At 41.9% G+C, this 16277-nt stretch overlaps 1 protein-coding gene across 1 annotated transcript in view; it reads left to right on the top strand.

Annotated features, from left to right (window-relative positions):
• The window catches only part of GLP2R (glucagon like peptide 2 receptor), a 49725-nt gene extending 33703 nt beyond the window's left edge, over window positions 1-16022 (top strand). The window contains exons 6-13 of the mRNA XM_020785990.3: window positions 1122-1284; window positions 2457-2613; window positions 3924-3984; window positions 5562-5631; window positions 6723-6811; window positions 7790-7928; window positions 11217-11258; window positions 14597-16022. Of these exons, the coding sequence (XP_020641649.3) occupies window positions 1122-1284; window positions 2457-2613; window positions 3924-3984; window positions 5562-5631; window positions 6723-6811; window positions 7790-7928; window positions 11217-11258; window positions 14597-14908 (1033 nt within the window). The 3' untranslated portion in view covers window positions 14909-16022. The remainder of the gene's footprint in view (window positions 1-1121; window positions 1285-2456; window positions 2614-3923; window positions 3985-5561; window positions 5632-6722; window positions 6812-7789; window positions 7929-11216; window positions 11259-14596) is intronic.
• Window positions 16023-16277: the final 255 nt, after the last annotated feature.

The raw sequence follows: 16277 nt of genomic DNA, 5'->3' as shown, positions 1-16277 counted from the left end.
ATTTTTCAGAAGCCCTGGATCTTCTGTTGTTATTCCCAGAAAATAAAAAGTGTCTCCTGCATAGAAATCTACTCATTTTTCTATGTTTAACAGGAAGACTATAAACAGCATTACACTGAAAAAGAAGCAATGTACTGTCACTATGTCAGAGATAGAAGAGACTGTGGCGGACAACTGTAATAACTGTAGGCCCGTCACCAACATGCCAGAGCAAGCTAGTGAAGAAGGCAGTAGCTGATCAGTTGCAGGCACTCCTAGATCCAATCCATTCCATCCCTTGATCCATTCCAGTCTGATTTTAGGCCACATCATGGCATGGAGGCAGCATGCATGAAGTAACTTCTCAAATTCTATACAATTTCCTAAAGAACCATATTTTCTAAGCAATTGATCTACCATACAGTGCATCTATAGATTGAAATGAGTCATGGGATTGATGTTGAATTTTCAGAGTAAAATTGCATATGCCCTGACAATTTCATCATTATCAATGATTTATGTTAAACCCCATCGATTCTGATTCTGTAGCACTTTTATAACCTAAAACCTGATCAGATTATGATAATATATTCAAAACATTTCCAAAACATTTGGGGGGAGGAGGTCCCTCAAAATCAGAACTACCTCATCTCCATAAAAATATATTTTAATGTGGAACAACCGTAAGCTTTGCATTTTAGGATCCATGTAGCTTAATTTCTACAAAGACATTGCTGGCATAGCAAGTAATAGTGACGATAATGACATCTCTGTCCAAAAAACTCTGTTAATTTGGAATGTTTCTTATTGTCTTTAATAGAGGTAGATACTACAGAATTATTATTAGAATTAGATTACATCCTTTTAACCCATTCTATAAATATGGCATTTAATCAAAATATTATAATGATTGCTAAAGATAATCCTATTCCATTTTATCAAAAGCCTTTTTGGCCCGCTCTTCTTGCAAGATAGAAGGCCACAGCAACAACTGTCCAAGCCTAAGCTACCACTGCCACTAAGGAAGAATTACTACTCTATGACACTTGTTTCTTGCAGAACAAGAAAATGTTGTGATGTAGCCCAGAAACAATGCTAGCTTCACAGAATTCTTAAACAAGTGTGTGTCTCTTTTTTCACAGGAAACTGCACTGCACAAGAAACTATATCCATATGAACCTATTTGTTTCATTCATTCTGCGAGCCATAGGAGTGCTCCTAAAAGACAGAGTAACTTACATTATTTATTTGGACTCTGAAAAGCCAAGTGATTTAAATGGATGGATTTCTCCCTTGCGTCCAGAGGTACTAATAGTATTAAGTTGAGAGACTTGTTTATAATATATCACACTCACACACATGGGTGAAATGGATTGCCCATGTTAGATAGAGGCAACATGGACCATACCACCTCAACACATTCATAACTGTGTATTTATAGATTGCCCAGACTATATTTTTTAAATGTAAAATTATTTACTAATCAAAGATAAAAGCCAACTAACAAGAAACCTAGTGTGGCTAGACTATTGGACTGGAACAAGAGAGCCAGGTGCAAGTTTTCTCTTAGCTAGGTGACCCTGAATGAGCCAATCTCACTCAATCTGACCTATTTCCTAAGACTGTTGTGAGCATAAGTTGGAGAAGAGAAAATCCATGTCTTATTTTACAATGCCTTCCTTGAGCTTGCTGGGAAAAAGTGGTGTATAAATGTAACGATAGATAGATAGATAGATAGATAGATAGATAGATAGATAGATAGATAGATAGATAGATAGATAGATAGATAGATAGATAGATAGATAGATAGATAGATAGATAGATAGATAGATAGATAGATAGATAGATAGATAGATAGATAGATAGATAGATAGATAGATAGAGCACTGAAAACAAGACAAATAGTAAGCAAAAACAAATCAGAAAAACAAAACCCAAGAACTGGCAAATGTGCATTAAAATTTAATAAGGTAAGGTAAAACAAACTCAAACTTGAAACAATTCAATGTGATACAACACTTTCAGTCACATAGATGGGGTAACTCACTGCATTCATATCAGGAGAGACACTTCAATTAATTTTAAGTAGCTATCACTTAGATTCCATTACTGAACAGAATTGCCTGTTTTAACTCCTCCTTGACATTGATATCAGTTTCAACCCTCAGTCCATGTTGCATCCATCTAAAATGAGTGATTTCATCCCACCCAAGTGCTGGACTGTGATATATTATATGAAAACATTTTATGCTTGGATTTGTTTTTTATCTTATTACCTCTTTCTGTGCCTTTGCTGGGTGCTGTTCTCTTCTGCTGTTCATTGTATCAACAACATATTGAAAAAGAATTGGAGCAGCAGAAGTTCAAAGGCCAGTCTTGAATGCCATAATAAACTGATGCCAACACTGTTGTTAGCCAACTAATAGTACACTTAAATGATGTTACTGATTTATCTTTCTGTTATTTAATTTCTGCAGATGTTAACATTATGCAGGCTGGCTCCACTTTTCATGCATTATGCTGTGGAGGCAAACTATTTCTGGCTTTTGGTGGAAGGAATTTACTTGCACAAGTTATTGACCACGGTGCTGTCTGAGAAACATCAACTGCTGAGATACCTCTTCATTGGATGGGGTAAATATGGATTATTTTTCAAGGCTTCTTAGGGATCAGACTGTAAAGCCATCCCATGTAGCCTTGGGCAAGCAGCACAGTCTCAGGGCACCCCCAGAAGAAGGGAATGGTGAACAACTTTCCTGTACAGTGGTGCCCTGCTTACCGAGCGCACCATATAACAATGAATACGCATAGCGATCTGGTTTTTGGGATCGCTAATGTGAAGGCATACTGACAGTCGCAATGAGCAAAACTCGCATTGCGAAGATCGGTAAGCGTTTCGCTTACCGATCTTCGCATTGCGACGTCAGGGAATCAGCTGTTTGGCGGTTCCAAAATGGCCGCCGGATGACCCAAAATGGCCATGCACAGCATTTTCGCGCCCTGCCCTCACTTACCGAGGGCACGAAAATGGCTGCTGCTATGGAGGAACATCGCTGAACGGTGAGTTTTGTGCCCATTTTGTGCCCAATGGGTTTCCCCCTTCCGTTTAGCGATGTTTCCCCATAGCGAAGGTTAATCCGGAACGGATTAACCTCACTATGCGGGGCACCACTGTACTGTATTCTGTATCTCAAAATCCTTGAAAAAGACACTGTAAGTCAGAACTGATGTGATGGCACATAATTATTCTAGCTGGCTAAATACTTAAGTGAGTTAGATATCTGCCTGTGGAGCCTGAGGCTGGGAATTAATACAACAAATGTATTAATACTAAGAATGCCTTGTACTTACTGAAATCAAGAGATGGGCTTGAACCAGGCCTCTATTCTCTAGTCGCTTGTGACGAGAGCAGGGTAGGCAGCAAACCCCCAAATTCTGAAGCACAAGCAGCCATTCATGTTATTTATCATAAGTACTTTTCCTTTTGGGAAGACTTCACCATCATTTGAGGAAACATCCCAAATGGGCTTCTGCTACTGTCTGTACACCCTTCACAAAATGTATAACTGTGTTACTTGCTTGGAGACTTTTAGAGATTAAAGAGAGTTGCAAGTGTGTGCAGAAGAGCAACTGAAGATATCTAAGTACTAGGAGATTTTTAAAATCAGTAAAACTGGAAGGAATTCAAATGCAACAAAGAAACCATGTGTAAACAGAAGTTGTTAGGATCATGGTAGGGCCTTTCTCTTATTTGTATAACCAAGGAGTGGGACACCACAAGGCGGTGCTTTTTTCTATGGCCTTCTGCCCCAGACAGTGTAGGTTTTGGTTGTAAGTGATGACAGTTGTGGCCAGGATCACTAATCCATCATTCTAGATACATCAACACTTCTACATATCGAGCATTACTACGTCACAATCCTCACCTTTATTTTTCCTTTCAGGTGTTCCGCTGCTATTTGTAGCTTCTTGGGGAATAATAAGATACCACCTGGAGCATGAAGGGTAAGCTACCATCTCAAAATGGCCCTCTAACTTGGTTTGTTTCTCTTATTGCATTTCTTCAAGCAAGAAGAAGCTGGGATCTAGGTTTTCATTAAACTTGATGGCTGAATATGGACAACAAATTTTCTCTGTGGCAAACTAGCCATGGAAGCAATAATCTATGGAATACAACCTTTCAGTAAATACTACTATGCCACTTCCCTCTTTCAAATTTCAGATTTTTGTCCATTTCTAATGAAACAGAATGTGGTAGGGGTAGGGTTTGTGAATGATTTGTGGAAGCAGCCAGTATGTTGACATTACTGGGCTTTAGCAGTGGAGGGTCTGATTAGCAGTTTGGACGGAAGGCTACTTAGAACCCAACAACATCTATCTGGAACATCTGAAAGGAAGAACAGAACAGAACCCCAAAACTAAACCTCCTACTAGAGCTCTTTTGCTCCCACTATTAAACCACAATCACGATCAAAGGAGTCTACTGCACATTCCTATGCACTAGGGGTGAGAACTTGTGGACCTCCAGATGTTGTCAGGTAGCATCTCTCACAATCCATCCCCATTGACTACTCTGGCTATTAGGAAATTCAGCCTGGAGACATCTCAAGGGCTAAATACTCCCTATAATTGAAAAGGACAGAAGGTGATCCCACAGCTATTAATACTCAGCTATCCCACAAACTACACCAGAGCTCAGACAGAGTTCTGACTCCTGTTCTCTGAAGATGCCGGTCACAGAGACTGGTTAAATGTTAGGAAGAAAAACCTTAAGAACACAGCCAAAGAGCCCAAAAAACCCACAACAACCATTCCCTACAACTGCTGTGCTGATACCTGGAAGCAAATCCCTTTGAAGTTCAGAGCAGTCATTGAACTGCATTAGTGAAGCAATCTGCTATTAATATGTTACTCAAAATTCAACATATCAAACAGAACAAAACAGAACAAGCTTATTGTTGTTGTTTAAAACCATAGGTCACCACAACATCAACAGCAACAAAAAACTGCACTGGCCCTGTATAACTGTACATAAATTCAAGATAACAAAAGTTCTGAATATATATTTAAAAATTATACTGTACAAAAATGACTACTTACAGTAATAAATTTAATCAGAGTCACAGTTTGCTTCCAGTAGATTCCTGCAGACTACATTCTCTGACTGCGCTTTAACATCATTAACTGCTAACAACTGCATATTATCAACCAGCACATCCTAACTTCATATTAACTGCCAGCAGACTAGAAAGGAAGGAAAAAGACACTTAAGCAGAGAGGCGGGGCTCTCTTCAAAACTAGAGGCAGGGAAGGAACAATTGGCTACTGCGGGATCAACTGACAGCTATCCCAGCCCAGAAAGATCTCTTGCAGCCAAACCTACTGAAGGCAGCATTCAGGATTGAAATAACACCAACAAAATCTACCTCATTGCCTTTTAAAGTGTCTTAATAATGTTTAGAGCATTTATGAATCTGGTTGCTTTCAATAGCAATCAAATGCTCAGGTAATATTTAGCTAGTCTTCCCAAAAACTAGTTTTCTTTTGGTGATTTTATGACCAACATTTTTCTTGCTTTCTAGATGCTGGGCAACCAATCAGAACATGGCCTTCTGGTGGATCATTCGAGGGCCCATATTATTTTCTATTGCTGTAAGGATCATTGTATCATTTTATTACTGGATTTACAGTTTGACTGTATATACTTTTATATTATTTAAATAAAGAAATGTCTCCTAGTTTACAACAGGCTGAAACTGCCTTGCCCCTTTCCACCACCTGTCTCAGTTTCGTCTAGATAAGCAAAGATGCACATCCAGCCCTAAAGAATCTGAAATAGAAACTGAATACACAGAAATGGAAGATAGGGCAGGAATACGAGTGAGTCTCGCAACCATGAAAAGACACCTATTTTACATAATTACGTGGGTGTGGCTGCTTTTAAGACTGCCTTCTATACTATGGCAGTTCAGTACTACAGTAGGCCCATTGAATCAATGGAAATTAAGAAAAGTTGATTCACCAAATCCCCTCTGATTCATTGACCCTACTCTAATTGTAACGTACCACTGGATTTTTGCCACTGTTGCCCATTCAAATCAAGGAGATAGATCTGCAAATAAATTCATAGGGCAATGACTGCCGTAACACAATATACAGCTGTGTTACAGCAATCTCTTTGCACACAATCTCTTTGCCTCGCTGGCAGGTACTCCTGCTAATGTCTTTCTGCGCTTATTTTTATTCACTACTGCCTTCCTTCCTTTCCTGACACTCTTTTTTTTAAGTTGACCTTTTTCAGATCAAAAACTTTCTGATGGATAGGGTGACCGTAGTGTAAACCAGCCATTCTCAGTGAGGGTTGTATGGCACCCTGGGGTACCAGCCTTATAAGGTTCATTATGCCAGTGGTCCTCAACCTTGGGCCTCCAGATGTTACTGAACTACAACTCCCAGAAGCCTTCACCACCACCTCTGCTGGCCAGGATTTCTGGGAATTGAAGTCCAAGAACAACTGGAGGCCCAAGGTTGGGGCCAGTGCGTTATTCAACCCATTCAATCCTGATTCAGCCTACATTTCTTTCATATGGTGTTCATGGCTGTGCCCCCCCCCCCAAAAGTTGAGAATGGCTGGTGTAAACAAAAGTTGCTTAACTACAATGAATAGAAAAATACCACTTTATGTTCATAAGTAAAACTGTTGGATGTTTATTGCACTGAAAAAGATTTGTGTTTTTCTGAAGGTTAACTTCTGCATCTTCCTAAACATTCTGAAACTGCTACTTTCCAAACTTAAAGCCCAACAGATGAACTTTCGCGATTATAAATTGAGGTAAGCATTACATTCTTACAGAACTTAATTTTGGTCTTTTAAGAGAAACCCAGCATTTTACAATAACTTGCAGTCATTTTGTGTCATCCTGTGTCTGGAATGGAGCTTCATATGTTCTCGTTTTCTCATGCCACTCAAGTGCCATCGTGCCTTCCTACAATTCAGTCTCCTTTATACCACTCTGTGCTACTCCCAAAAGCATCCTCCTCCAAAAGCCCCACTGGAGATATGTGGAAAGGTGGTAGAAGACGTGAAAATGTCACTGATTTCGCCATTGCTGTCTTGTGTTGGCCATTCTATTGTCCAGTGTCCTGTATTGTCCATATTAAATGTATTAGTAAAATCAGTGTGCTAATGCATTATATTGTTTTTCATTACATTAGCATTTTCATTCACCGCTCCAGTCTCCTATATACACTTGCTTTCCTTGTTAAACAACAACAACTTGGAGCAGCTAGTGCTCCTGAAGGTAATCAAACTGGAGTGACCATCAATGGCTAGCACTCCTTGAGGTAGCCATGCTTATCAAAGACGAAACATAGTGCTGTGATGATGGATGCAGATAGGTGGAGAAGATACAGGAAATTCTGCTCTTAAAACAGTTTCTGGATTTTTTTTTCCTGTCATAGAAAACTACTGGTGACTCCAAGATTTAAAAAAAAAACCCAGACAAACAGATAGTTCTGGGAGTTAAAAGGACAAGATGTATGTTGTTTGTCCATCTGGAGGAGCCTGAGGTAAAAAATCTCAGTCTCTTCAGGAGACATTTACAGGAAGGAACATTCCCCTCTTTCCAAACCCCCTACATATACCGAAAACTAACATATGTAGGGAAATTTTATAGGTTTTCATATATCTATAACGTTTGATTTATAGATGAGGTTTGATAGCTCCAGCACTAGTCAAATAAGCATCTGTATTTCCTGATATGTTTTAGTTCAGAAATGTAATCCACCATTATTATTATTCTCTTTTAAGACTGGCAAGATCAACCCTGGTTTTAATACCATTACTTGGGATTCATGAGGTCGTCTTTAGCTTCATCACTGATGAACAGATCGAAGGTTCTTCCAGGCAAATAAAAACCATCATTCAACTGATAATCTGTTCTTTCCATGTAAGTTCTCTGCTGTGATGAGAGGAATTAATTAATGGCATTATCAGTTCCACAAAATCCATCTGAAAGGAAAACATATTGTCATCATCACCGAGGGATGTGATAAACAGAGCAAAGAACATGTTGCCGTTGTTTTGTAACAGGACCAAGAAAAATGAAACATAATGGTCGTTATCCTGTTCAGTATTTATGGACTCACCAAGTTCCAACTGCAGAAGCTTCCACAGAGCTCTGATAGTGAGTGACTTCACAGGCAGCCCTCCTTTAGTGAGATCACTGAAGCCACTTTCTGTAGCTGGAGATCCATGTATAGAAATACTAAACAGAATAACCATTTGACACACTCAGGTATTTATTTACCAAAAAAACCCCCCATCTAAATAAACAAATCCTCTGGGATGTTCACAAAGCTTTGCAATTAACAACAACAACAAAACGAAATCAACAAAAATCAGTTTGTGTAATATTCAAAGCCAAAACAGAAAGCAACATAAAACCGACATAGGGCAGCATTATGTATGAATGAATCTATTTATTACGGTTGGGTGACCAGCTCAGGAAGCATTAAGTAGAAATAAAAGCAACATACTGAGGAAAACAATGATTCTAAGGATTAAAGATAATTTGAACAGTTCAAAGAAAATCAAGATCACTACATTAATTCCAAGGCAGCTTCTGTGGAGAATCATAGAATCATGAAGTTGGAACGGGCCTACAAGGCCATCAGGTCCAACCCCCTGCTTGATGCAGCCATACAAATCAAAGGATATTTGCCAGGTGGTTGTCTAAGTTTCTCTTGAATGCCTCCCATCTTGGAGCACTCACCATCTCTGGAGGTATCCAACGACTGGTGCGCTACCATAGCTATAAGTATCTCCTCACATCATTAGGTGGTAGAATGTGGACCCATAGAAAACATCATGTTTAGACTTCTACTGATATTTATCTAAAGAACAACATTGCTGAATGCTCCTTCCTCTGCACCAAAAACGTATTATGACTTGAAAAACCAGAGACAACCAGAAAAATAGCACATTTTTTTAATCTTAGAGGGGCATTAGTGCTGGCCACCACCACCTCTGTATTTTGTCACCTCATTTCCTGCAGTGTGTTCTGGTGTTTTTCTCTCCTATAAAATTTGTAATACTTGCAGAGCAGTCTGCTGTATCGTCAGACTATCTGCAATGTTTGCACCCTCAGCCTCTTTCAAGATAGGGTAATCTCAGTTTCGGCATTCAAAAGAAAGACTATATTCTCTTGGGACAGTTCTGGAACACCCAGGTATAGCTTTTAGATCTGTGAAGTCAGCTTAGTAAGCCACTGGTGTGTAAATTTGTGAGTCACTTAGGGGGTACTCTTGGGTATATTGTTCTCAAGAATTGCTGAGTGGAGTTTCTTTAACACAGGCAGCTGGTAGAAGTTTGCAAACAAGGGCTAGGGAATTCAAGACATTAATAATGCTACTTGGAGAACTGCATGTACTGTATGGTGATTCAGGGAAGAGCTTTTAGAACAAGTATATTGAAATGATGAATTATCACCATTCTCAAGATATTCGTTACTCTGCCTTTTGTACTCATTTACAAATACAATATTGCTGTGCAGACTTTATAGCTTGCTGATTATCTACTGCTAAAATACAATTTCACATTTGCCTGGGGAATTTGAGTTCCAAAGAATTACCCATTTGGACTAAGGAAAATGGTGTTATCAATTTCATTTTTCATTGTAAACAATGCACAATTGTTCAAGTGTTTTATATATAAGTGTTTAATCTTCCTGGAGAAGAAAAAAATATTCCACTTTGTGAGTGCCGCTAGTCTTGCCTCCTGAGTGCCCAGAAGCTAAGGACATTTAGTAATCCATAGGTTCCGTATTGAGATTTTGAACTTCAACAGCTTTTACTGGAATTGTAGAACTTGTGACCACTGTCCTTTGCGTGGCTTCCCAGGGGTGTTGGTTTCTGGCACTAATCCCCTGGTGCTGTATGTCTGAGTCGGGCCCTAGCTGATTTCACTGGGTCCCCTAAAAGTCCTACCCTCTAAAAAAACATGATGGGAGAATGAATCCTAGACCATCTTTTTACCAATGGCTGATAGAGTAGGGTGACAGGAACCAGGGGCCTCTGAGTTGCTTCTCCCAGAGCCTCCCCTGTTGCTCCCATTGGTTCTTGTGCCTCCAGCACTGGAATTGGGTCAGGGTGGGTTGGGAAGTGAGGACAACAAAGCTGTGGAGGCATAAAATTTGCAGCAGGCTGCAGCGTAGGGGCTCCAGGACCTTAGCTCCTCCCATAGCTAAATGGGCTAGTGGGGAGAAGGCAGCTCCAGGGATCCTCTATCTCACTCTGTGGTGGCACAGAAAATGGGATCCCACTCCTCCACTATTCCCCACATCTCCTCCTCTTCCTCCACTGAAGCCCCCCCCCCCACGTTCTCCAGCCCAAGCCCTTTCGTTCCCACCATAACTTGCCCTCCAGCTATCCTGTATCTGGCAGCTTCCCTTCCTCTAGCTATGGCAGCTTCTCTCTGCCTGAAAGGGGCTGAGGGGGGGGGCTCAATGTCCCCCAGGCTCCCCTGGGACTGTGAGATGATGGTAGGTGTTCTACCAGAGGCACCTGAGACGATCCCCCTTCACACAGTCATCAATGTATTCTCACATTCCTACCAGCATTCAGAAACCATGTGGAACAAATTCAGGTTCATGTCAGTTCAATATTGATGGTATTTCTGCCATTTGTGTTCTAACCTGTAAGGACAGTAATAATGAGGAGGTATGATGATCTCTTGATCTTTTGGGAAGCCAGCTAAGGCTGATACCAGATAAGTTTTATATGGCACTTTCATGATTTCCCATTTTTATCGTGGGAAGAGTTAACTTCACAGGCTTGAATATAATTTTGCCCTTAAATGTCAGGCTACAATATTTCCTGCAGACTCTAATGTGAAAAGCAGAGATTAGGTAAAAGTGATATATTTCACTGGACTGATTTTAGTGGTTTCAAATTGCAAGCCAGACACTTCCGCAAGCAAAATCGTTTGAAGCAAAATAAAGCAGATTACCGGGTATGGATGCAAGTCTGATGCCTTGCCACATGATTACCCAGAGACAGAGATGATTCTTGAGCACAAGGAAGTTAGTTGTGCTAATGTTCAATTTAGCTGCATGATGGCTCAGGTTTCAGGTGTTTTGGGGAACAATATTCTATGATTGCATAAACGCAGAACTGAATAGTACTTTGGCAAATTCCACTCCAATCTAATTTACCATCTCTCTCTGTTTCTCTTCCAGGGCTTTCTGGTAGCACTTTTATACTGTTTTTCTAATGGAGAGGTATATTATAATTTTTTGTCTATATTGCTACCAATTGCAACTAGCCTCCACCCTGAGAATGAAGACAGGAGGCAAGAAGTGGATTCAGACAGGGCACAACACTATATAATTTGTCAAAAAACACTGCAGTGAGGGACACCTCCATCCATGGCTAACTGGATTTAATGTGGGCTCCTGTTCCTCAGGAGAAAGCTGGTTGGCTGACCCCGCTGTGGGTTGTCAACAATGACAGAACATTGATGTCAAGGATCACGTGAGGCTGTTGACTGGCTGATACTTGTCCAAGCTAGCACACAAACTTGGGGCACTGACAGGGTTGTGACAGTCACGTGGCAATATAGCCCGTGTTCCGTGCTACCCAACAGGACTGGTAGGCCATGATGATCAATAGTAGATGATCAAACATCAAGAGCAGGTAGAACACATTTTCTTCCCATCCTGCCCCTTGCACGGCAGTTCCCTAACACTTAGTAACAAATTGAACTGAAGAAGAATCTTTTACTGTACGTTGGCTCAGTAGGTTTTCACACAAATGTGTGATCTTCCTGTGATGGACCATGTGCCAATTCATAGACTGGTTATAAGATAAAGGTAGCTGGGAGCAGCCCAAGCCTGGTGGAGGCATTGCCTCATCTGCCCTAATGGACTATACAACCTCTAGACACAACCTCTAGCTCAGGGGTCTCAAACATGCGGCCCTGGGGGCTATTTGCAGCCCGCCAGATGATAGTTTGTGGCCCCCGACCTGCCTGCCCCCCTGAAGCGCCCATGCACCCTCTGCTGTCAAGAGTCCAAAAAAAAGCCTTGCCTCGCTCGCCGGCTCTCTCCCAAGACAGCGCCTCTTACACCCTCCATCTGGAACTGCAGCCTGCCCGCCTGTCTGCCGGCTGGCAGGCTGCAGTTCCAGATGGAGGGTGCAAGAGGTGCTGTTCTGGGGGAGAGCCGGCAAGCAAGGCGTGCTGCCGTCCCTTTTCCCCGAGTGCCCGAGCCACCACCGAGCAATACCTGAGAGCGGAGCTCACTCCCGGCCCATCCTCAAAGAGTGCCTCCAAGGCAGCAACAGCAGCTGCCGCCGCCTCTTCCAGAAAAGCTGCTGTCTGGCTCTCTTTCTCTCTTGGCACCCCCAGCACCAGCCCGGCCAGTGGCCACCTCAGCGCCCGGCGGTGCTTCCTCCTCCTCCTCCTCCTCTTCGTCCTGCTTCAGCTGCCTCAGCTCTCGAGGCTGCCTGGGCTCTCCTCGCGAAGTTTGCTCCTTTGCCCTGGTGGGGGTAGCTGCTGCTGCTGAGTACGCCTTTTTGAGGGGGGGCCCTCAGGAAGGTTGCCAGACCTCCATGTGTTTGTGTGTGTGCATGTGCACGTGCACCTGTGGGGGCCCCGTTCTGTTTAATTTTGTGGGTACTGGTGGGGGCTTTTCTCCTTTGGCAAGGAGAATTCTGTGAGGGTTTTTTTTAAAATATTATGTTGTGCCCTCCTCTCCACCCCACTAGACGGTCATCGGCACTCCATCCCTTCTCCGCTTCTTTGTCCTGCTGGTGGTGGTGGTGGTGGTGGTAGTGAAGAAGGAGCCGGAGGGGGTTGTGGCCAGTGGCGAGGGCTCGCATGCCCCTCCTCCTCCTCGGAGCCCCAGCTGGGCTAAGGAAACTCCTCGGTGGCTTCCTCGGGCTCTTGCTTGGCTTGGCGTAAAATCTGATGTGGCCCAGCCTCACCCAGATTCTGCCTTCAGCGGCCCCCAAGTAAATTGAGTTTAAGACCCCTGCTCTAGCTGCTATTCCATATCCCTTCATACAGGCCTATGATGAGGGGGCAGGTGAAATGTTCCTTTTGTCATACAGATGCCCCAAAGGTGCTCAGTATACAAACCAGCTCTTGTATCCACTGGGGCTACTTTTTATGTCCAACCTGTGCGCCAATAAGAGAATAAGTCTTCTTTTTAATGGGAGGTGCACTTTTTGTGTTGTGTTCTTAAATGCCTTTTAAAGTGTGCTAATTCTGTGTTTGCTTTGAAGGGGCAACTTTCTTAATAATGTTTGAAATACTTTGAAATACTAATCATTTAATGTGTGGGATGAGTAGGTAGGATAGTGTTTTTAGCTGTATCTGTTTTGAAACCCATGTTATAAACTGTCTTAGGCCCTGCAAAGAAGAAAGGGGGGATATAAATAAAATAAAATATAAACAGAAACAAAACAAAATGAATAAATGAATGAGAACAAACCAAATCTTAAATGCTTTATCTGCCGCTAGTGCAGCATGAACCATAAAAATACTTTCCACTAGCCACTGCTGCTCAAATCTCAACTTAATCACAATTGAACATCTGGAATACTCAAGCCAACATGTAAGTGTAGGAAGGTGGGTTGTTCCTCAAGGATGATGAAAAAGCAGGAGATGATCAAGGCTTTGATTCCTCACCTGGGAACTTAAGGATAGCTCAGTAGTTTGGGTATCTAGCAGAGCCAGAAGATGGGAGTTCAATTCTCCACTGTGCTTTCCTGATAGGGACTGAACGGGGTCTCTTCTAGTTTGCAGTTCTAATATTATAATACCTTCCTTTTCTTTGGAAAGAAGCTCTCGAAAGCCTCCCAAACTGCCTTCTTCCTGGGCAGGGATATAGGGAGAGAATGTGATTTTGCCAGGACAGACTGCCCTATGTGGCCTGTACTGGGTCATCAGTAACGTACTTGGTATCAGGATTTGAATTTTCCATAGCACTCCTTGCAATAGCTTGAGAGACCTTGTAGAAAACAAATCCTCTTCAATGAGAAACAGTGCTTTGGGGCAGCTTCTTGTGAACAGAGCCACTTGTGAGAAGCTGCCCTATCTTTCATGTCGAGCAGTGGGTCTGAGTGCCTCTTTTTTGGGAGATGTCTGGGTGTTACACGTTAACTAACTAGCAGATTGGAGAAGAAAGTTGCCCCTCCTTTCCAGTTATTTTTCCTGTTCCTTGATAGAAAAATGAAGGATTGTTTCAAGGAGATGGTGTTGATGTGAGAGGGAATCTGCATCCTCATTACGAGGACAATGTCACCCTACTATGCAGTCCATCACACATGGACAGCCATTTGGGGCAGAATGCAAATTACGTATTTTTCGCTCCATAAGACGCACCTTTCCATAAGACGCACCAATTTTTTAGGAGAAGAAAACAGGAAAATATAATCTGTTTTCTTCGCTCCATAAGACGCACAGACTTTTCACCCCCCCTGTTTTGTGGGGAAAAAGTGTGTCTTATGGTGCGAAAAATACGGTAAGTGAGGCACATACATTGTACAGATGTAATTTTTGCTGTAGCCCTTACCAATTGCCACAGCTCCTTTCCCTTTTCTCTCCTCTCCCCAGGTAAGAGCTGAACTGCACAAGCATTGGTCCCGTTTCTTGCTGGCCAAGCCCTTCATCAGCATGCCCTGCTTTCTTAGAAAGAACATCAAGTACCTGGGGAAATGTCCAAAGAAATCACCTTTGAACAATAATTGTGCCTCCCTGGAAGTGACGCCACCTCAGAACGTGCCCATGGCCAGTCAGAGAACAAGCTATGATGTGGAGCTCAGACCGAGCTTAAGGTGCAATCCAAGAGTAAGTCTCTCAGACAGTGAAGGAGAATTCACCACTGGGGAGACAGTGGAAGAGGTCTTTGAAGAAAGTGAAATTTAGACTTGTGACAGAAGCAAAAAATAGAGGCATTGGCTTGAGAAACAGTGGGGTATCTTGCATCATGCTTTGTGTGGAAGCCACTGGAATTAAGGATCCAGAGGAGGAACAAAAGAATGAAAACAGTTTCAGAGCATTATTCCTTCCAATATTATTCATTTTATCTGTGAAAATATTCCCTGAAGACTGAAGGATCTGGCTTCCTCTCTGGTTCTCCTTAGGCTGATTGTCAAATTAGGAATCCAAAGTATGAATTGTTCGGCCCGTAAGGGCCTGCTGCTTACAGTCTGCCTGGAACGCCCTGTATTCAACGCCACTAGAAACCAAGTCTAGTTGAACTATGGATCTGTTCGCATGGGGTTGCTCTGCAGCTTTCTGTAAAGGACAACAGTTGCTTTTGTGATGCTGTTAAACAAGAAGCTAAACTCTTGTAGTGAATATATAAACTGGACAGACTGTTGGGCTTCACACATTACATATAAGAGGTTTCATGTATATATTTATAAGCACATTTTCCAGCATTTGCTATTTGCTTCCAACGTAACAAATTTGTTTTGTATTCCTCCCCGCCATCCACCATTATGCTTCCAACAGGCCTGTAATGGAATAATCATTACTTAAGTTTACAGACTGGAAACTAATATGAGTTACTCAGAGCTGAACAGAGGAGAAAAAGAACTATGAGAAGTCTCAGAAATCCCACAGTGGAAAGGGAGGGAGAGAGAAGGACTGAAGGAAAAGTTCTGAAATATATCTACTTGCTAAACAGCAGTCAAGACATTTGTGACATATAAACACAAAAAGAGCAAGTGATTAATTAAGCGAATAGGGAGGCAGAGCTTCACACATGACTCCAGAAAGAGAACTCATTATTGTTCATTGGTCTCAGCTTCATTGTTCAGCCTGTCATCCAGATTGTTACTGGTCTGGTGCTGTGTTCTCCAACATCACCTCTTACACTATGCAATATTAATGCCGTTTACCTACAGAGAGCATTCCCAGGAATTATATGATTAGCTCTTCTGAGAGATTCTTTGCACCATTATCATCTTTTTGGTGAAACCATACATGTCACCCACCATGATTGGGATTGCTATTTAAAACAAAGCAATGTGAACAGTTGTCAGGTTTCTTTTCTTTTGTTCTGTTTTTGGAAGAGGAACCCACACAGCAAATAATGCAGATGCTTTGTTTTCCTTGTAGGGAAAGAGGAATGTCCAGCCCCAGGTTGCATTAATTGGGGAGGATATGACATTTGGAGGTTATTACTACCAAGATAAGCTCATTACAAAGCAACACTGCATTTTATTGCATTCCTTCCTTCCAAACTTGGTAGATGAGAAGGTACCAACAAGACATTTACATGTAGATC

Source organism: Pogona vitticeps, chromosome 2 (genome assembly GCF_051106095.1).
Source record: "Pogona vitticeps strain Pit_001003342236 chromosome 2, PviZW2.1, whole genome shotgun sequence".
Taxonomy (NCBI): domain Eukaryota; kingdom Metazoa; phylum Chordata; class Lepidosauria; order Squamata; family Agamidae; genus Pogona; species Pogona vitticeps.
The sequence above is the reverse complement of the archived record's forward strand: the minus strand, read 5'-3'. Positions and strand labels throughout refer to the sequence as shown.